The sequence below is a fragment of the Scyliorhinus canicula genome, chromosome 7 (genome assembly GCF_902713615.1).
Source record: "Scyliorhinus canicula chromosome 7, sScyCan1.1, whole genome shotgun sequence".
In the NCBI taxonomy this organism is placed as follows: Eukaryota; Metazoa; Chordata; class Chondrichthyes; order Carcharhiniformes; family Scyliorhinidae; genus Scyliorhinus; species Scyliorhinus canicula.
In genome coordinates this window covers 15,596,175-15,602,174 of record NC_052152.1, presented here as the reverse complement: position 1 = coordinate 15,602,174, position 6,000 = coordinate 15,596,175, and the positions used below count along the sequence as shown (strand labels likewise).

Here is a 6,000-nt window from a genome sequence, read left to right as displayed (position 1 = left end):
TTTTCTTACGAATTATTGTCTATTGTGAAGCATCTTGGTATGTTTGAAAAGCGTTGTAATTATTGAATACCTACGCTAACTACAAGAGTGATACAAATTATTGGAAATTGCGTACGATTATAGATTATGATTTGGGTGGAAAGTTTTAATAACTTTTTGTACAGCACACATTAGTCTTTATCTCCTTTACCAGTAATTTGCATTAAATAAGGGTTTATAGAGCGGCGTCTGCACCACCCAGCTTCCTTCATACCACCCACAGGGTTGTAACCTGAGAATGCAGCTCAAGCCTGGAGTTAGCAAAGAACACGGAAACCGCAAGCTGACAAAGAGTAACAAGCGAACGGCTTTGGGAATTTAGTTTACAGAAATTCGAGCTTAATACGAGGAAGAAGGAAAATAAATAAAACGAATACGTAAAAAATAACGCCAGCAAGCTACCAAGATCGAAAGACCAGTCATGGAAAATGGCTACGGAAGAATGGAAGAAGATGGAAAGGAAAGGAATTCCCTGTTTCTCTTTTATCGTGGTGGATCTTAGATCCCACTGGTCAGAACATCTGCTGGAAACGTGCGCCAAGGAGGCACGGCCGGCTAAACGGCTCGATAACTTTTTGAAAAAAACTGAGATAAAAAGAGGAAAGAGTTACGAATTGATCGTGAATGGACGTCTTGAGGATTTACAGAAACAGTTACATTCTTGCCTATCTTCTCAATGTATTTTCAGGTGGGAAACAATAACAGTTTAAGAAACTGTGTACAGAAATTATGCTTGTCTGAACTTGATCAGTAGAAGAGGGAAGAGCTTTGACAAAAGATCAGAGATGAAACATTTTCAGTTCAAAAATAAATTTTTAAGAGGAACTCAGTGGGGCAAACAAAATATTAAATGATGCATGAATATACTGACCCTAAATAATACTTTAAATTTAGATTGAAAAGTATTAAACTTAAATTACTTCGCAAAAACAGATGAGGAAGAACTTTCCTGACAGTGATGTTGCGAACAATGCGCCAGATGAGGTAGCATTGGAAGTAACAGTAAGTGTATTTAAAGCGTAGTTCGACACAATAATGGAATTTCCACAGGAGCAAAGAAAGCCAAGGAGATTTAGTGAAGTTTTGAAAATTGCGAAAGGCTTTCATTTGGTTATGGCGAAATGCTTATTCCTCTAGCTTAGGGTCCAACGAGGAGGGGGTCACCCTCCTTTTAAAGAAGACTGAAGAGAGATGTTGGAATACATTTCTTTTAGCGAAGGGCTGAGTGTGGTGGAATTCTTTGCTTCAGGGATGGCTGGGCCAGAGACTATATCCTTCAAGGAAAAAATGGATATTGAAGCAGAAAATAATGAGATGAGAGCAGGGCAATGCAAAACGTTGGCACAGATACAGAGAATGGGCTGAATGGTCCCCTGCTGTGCTGTAAACTTCTATAGTTCAAACGAGATAGTTGGAGCGTTAGAGAAATTAACTATATGGAGTTAAATTGTCCTTTTTGTCCTTTTTAACGGGTGGGAAACGTTCATGTAGTTTCATGTGTCTTACGTACTGAGAATATGTTTTTTTCATGATCCAGAGTGTTTCTGTGCACAATGTGAAGACTGCATTTCTTCCTACTGTTGCAGAGGTTCCCCTCCATACTGCTGCTCATACTACGCCTACATCGGAAGCGTCTTATCGTAAGTTGTCTAACCAAGCTATTTTGCAAAGAATAGTTCAGGCTCAGATAATACCCCAACAATTCTTCCTGCCTTGTGGGCATTCCATTCTTAAGTGCCAAGATAATTTGAAGAGGGTTTGGGGAACATGGTCAAGAATAATTTCAGAGTTTAAGGCTTTGTTTTGAGCAAAACAGAGCCAGAATACTATCGTTGGGAAACAGAAAACTGAGGGAGGTGGAGTACGGGACAGGATGGGAAATAATTAAATGTTTTAAAATTCGGAGAGTTATAGATGATTTAGATGTTTAAAAGAGTTATTTGATTTAGACTGTTAGTGCCTTTTCAATTCCATTTACACTGATAAAAACAAGTTCAGATCTGCATGTACCTTCTCATTACTTAGCCTAATGTCAGTAATCTCCTTTCCAATCTTCTGTTAGATTGTAGAGTTATTTTGGCATAGTTGGTAGCATTGATTTAAGTAAGAAACCCTACTTTGGACTTGAATTTACAATCCAGGCCAATTCTTCAGTATTAGTATTGTAGGAGCGCTTATAGTAATAATCTTTATTGTCACAAGTAGGCTTACATTGCAATGAAGTTACTGTGAAAATCCCCTAGTCGCCGCATTCCGGCGACTGTTCAGGTACACAGAGGGAGAATTCAGAATGTCCAAATTACCTAGCAGCACGTCTTTCAGGACTGGTGTGAGGAAACAGGAGCACTCAGAGGAAACCCACATAGACACAGGGAGAATGTGCAGACTCCGCACAGACAGTGACCCAACCGGGAATCAAACCTGGGACTCTGGCGCTGTGAAGCCACAGTGCGAAACACTGTGCTACCGTACTGCCACGGCATTGCTGGAGCTGCTGAACTGTGGATGAAAATGTTAAGCCACTCTCATCATCCTCTGATACCATTTGAAGTAGAGTGTGGAAAACACTTTGTGATATTCTAGGATGTATAAGGTGCATATAAATACAGTTCCTTTCTTCCTGTGACTCCTCTAACTTCATTTGAAGGTTGTCAGGTGCCCAACGAATCTCATCAAAAATCTATACAAAATTAGAAAAAATTGCTTTGATTAAGAGACAAATTCACTTCTTGTGTTTGAAATATGGACAAGGGGAAGAACTGTTAAATTAAATATTCCAGTTGTTATTATTATTGTGACATGAAGGAATAACCATCAAGGCTCATATAATGTTGATTAATGTTGACACATTTTAGCAGGTCTGCTTTCAGGGTACACACATCAGGAATATGAGGCTGTCACATTAAAGTCAGCAATTTGCTGCAACACTGCACTTTCTTTTTTTTGGTTATTTTACCCTATTTAACTTTTGAAAAAATTGTTCTTCAGGTGCAAACAATATGAACTTACGAACATACCTGAAAACAGGTGGTAGGCCTTCATCTTCACTATCAATTACTATTCCCGTACCAGCCTCCCTGAACAGGTGCCAGAATGTGGCGACTAGGGGCTTTTCACAGTAACTTCATTTGAAGCCTACTTGTGACAATAAGCGATATTCATTTTTTTTTCATTTCATAGAGGTTAGTGGCTTTCTGGAAGAAAAGACGGATATCTATCACACAGCCCTTACCACCTACACAATAGTGAGACTAGGAGCATGCTGAAGAGTGTTTTTCATTCAAGGTGAATGGAAGTCCCTGAGATTCTTAAGAATAAAACATTCAATATAGTGCTCGATTGAGAACATATCCCTGCTAACATGACAAATAGCAACAAAGATCGGACAGGAAACATTATAACAGGAATAGAGTCCAGATTTTGCAGTGAGCTGCAGGCTATTACTCTAAGTTATTGCCTTCCATGGAGTTCACATAAATCAAGGTCTTAGCCGGATTGCCGAATGTCTTTACAGAGTTGTCGGATATCACCCTCAGTGTTGCAGGATAAAACTTAATACGCCCAGCTTTCATATCCAGCTGAAGAAAATGTGGCAGCCAGCTCTCAAAGAATTTAATAGGAAGCTTACCCTCCACTTTTTCTGGCAAACCGACGACCTGGACATTTTTCTACTCGGTTCTCCAGATCCTCCAGGATTTCTGACATACTAGTTAGTTGGTTTTCCAAGGATTGCAAGTGGGCCTCAGCTGAGGAAGTTGCTTTTTGGAGGTCAGGATTCTCTACTCCGTTTCATGTCGCCTTTTATTAATATTCTGCAGTTCAGTCTCATGAGCACTAATATTCTGTGCTAACAATCTAAGTTTATTGTCAATGACTTTAATGAAGTTCAGAGTGTAATGCCAGAGCCCACGGAAACACCGCTATTCCCGAACCTGCATTGCATGATCCCCCTGGTGTTGTTTTTGATTGACAGTATTTAACTGATATTTGAATGGCTGCATATTTATGTTGTGTATTTGAAGTAGCTCATTGACTGTATTTAAATGTATGTGTGACTGTGTGCTTGAGTGAACATGTGTTTGTGAGTCTGAGTGGCTGTGAGCTTGAGTGGCTATGTGCATTGTATGTTTAAGTAGCTGTTTCCGAGTTATGTGTAATGCTGTGCTTGAATGGCTGAATGGTTAACTAGCCGTGTGTTTGACTGGCTAAATGTTTGAATAACTGCACATGTTAGTTGCATTTCTGAGTGGTTATCTGTTTGGATGTGTTAACGTGATTGTGCACTTCAGTGGTTGTGCATTTCAGTAATGTTTATGATTGATTGTTTCTGCAGTGTACATTTAAGATATGATTTGGTTGAATGGTTCTTCCAGATTGTGGTTGATGAATGATCATCTCTCCTTTAAATGAATGGCCATTACACTATTTCTCGTAGTATGTGGTCAACAAATATAATGTAAAACATTCCCAAAAAAAAGAGCAAATGGTTCTCCCTGTCTCCCTGGTATCCTGGCCAACATTGCACCATAACCGTTTCGAAGAAAAATTGATTAATTGGTCATTCATCTCATATTTGTTTTTGAGATATAACTGTGTCCAAAATGTAGCCAGCATTTGTTACATAGCAATAATCTTTGCAACTCAAAGGAATTTAAAGATGAATTGATTTAAAACATTTCGAACAGATGTGAATGGTGTAGATCTTGGTATGTAGGGGATAATTTCAAAGTTTGCAGAGGATACAAAACTTGGAAGCATTGCAAACTGTGAGGAGGATAGTACAGAACTTGAAAAGGATGGGCAAGTTAGTGGAATGTGCAGTGGGTGGCAGATGAAATTCAAGAAGTGCGAGGTGATTAATTTTGATAGGAAGAACAATATAAAATAAGGGGTACAATTCTAATGGTTGTGCAGGAGCAGAGGGACCTGGATGTACATGCACTTAAGTCATTAAAGATGGCCGGGTAGTTAGAGAGCTGTTAATAAAGCATACTGTACTTATCAATAGACTTATTAATAGTAGCATAGATCACAAGAGCAAGAAGGTTATGCTGAACTTGAATGAGACACTAGTTGGACCTCAGCTGGAGTATTGTGCACAGTTCTGGGTGCCACACTATAGGAGAGATATAAATGCATTGGAGAGTGTGATAAATTGATTGGAGACATTGGGAATGTTCTCCTTGGAGAGGAAGAGGCTAAGAGGAGAATTGATAGGAATGTTCAAAAGCATGAAGGGGCTGAACAGAGTAGATAGGGAGAAACTGTTCATGATCATAAAAGGATGAACAACAAGAGGGCACAGATTTAAAATAATTGGAAAACATTTTTTTCACAAAGCAAGTGATTCGGGTTTGGAATGCACTGCCTGGAAATGTGGTTGAGGCAGGTTCAATCGAGGCATTAATTAGAAGATTATTTAAATAGACACAATGTGCAGGGTTACAGGGAAAAGGCATGAAAACGGCGCTAAGTCAGATTGCTTATTTGTAGTGCCAGTGCAGAAATGATGGGCCGAATGACCTTCTTCTGCACTGTAACAATTCTGTGATTCTGTGAAAATGCAGTATAAATGCATGAATTTTAATTTTATTTTCAACGTCATTTTAAGTATGCATTGTGAACTGGGATTATTAGTTGTTTCAGATGCATTATTCTTATTATACATATTTTATTTACAATTGAAGGTCACTTTTTGACATTTAGAAAGAGCATCCCTTTATTTTTCAGACTCTCACATCAGTTGATGAATTTGCAGTTTTCCAGTGGCTAAATGTCCTACAATGTGCACAGTAGATTTAAAGGCACCTTGGCTCATAATGATGAACTGCAGATCCAATTTGGATTTCACTCTTGGGAATTTACTGAGACAATTAAAAATGAGAAACACTTTCATGGTCTATAATAGATAAAGACAAAGCCAAAGAAAGGCCTTGCTCCCACAGGTAAATCAACATCGAT

The 6,000-nt window shown here is 38.8% G+C and overlaps 1 protein-coding gene across 1 annotated transcript in view; it reads left to right on the top strand.

The window, feature by feature from the left end:
* The first annotated feature begins 263 nt into the window (after positions 1-263).
* The window catches only part of cyyr1 (cysteine/tyrosine-rich 1), a 48,549-nt gene continuing 42,812 nt past the window's right edge, over positions 264-6,000 (top strand). The window contains exons 1-2 of the mRNA XM_038801408.1: positions 264-727; positions 1,577-1,679. Of these exons, the coding sequence (XP_038657336.1) occupies positions 664-727; positions 1,577-1,679 (167 nt within the window). The 5' untranslated portion in view covers positions 264-663. The remainder of the gene's footprint in view (positions 728-1,576; positions 1,680-6,000) is intronic.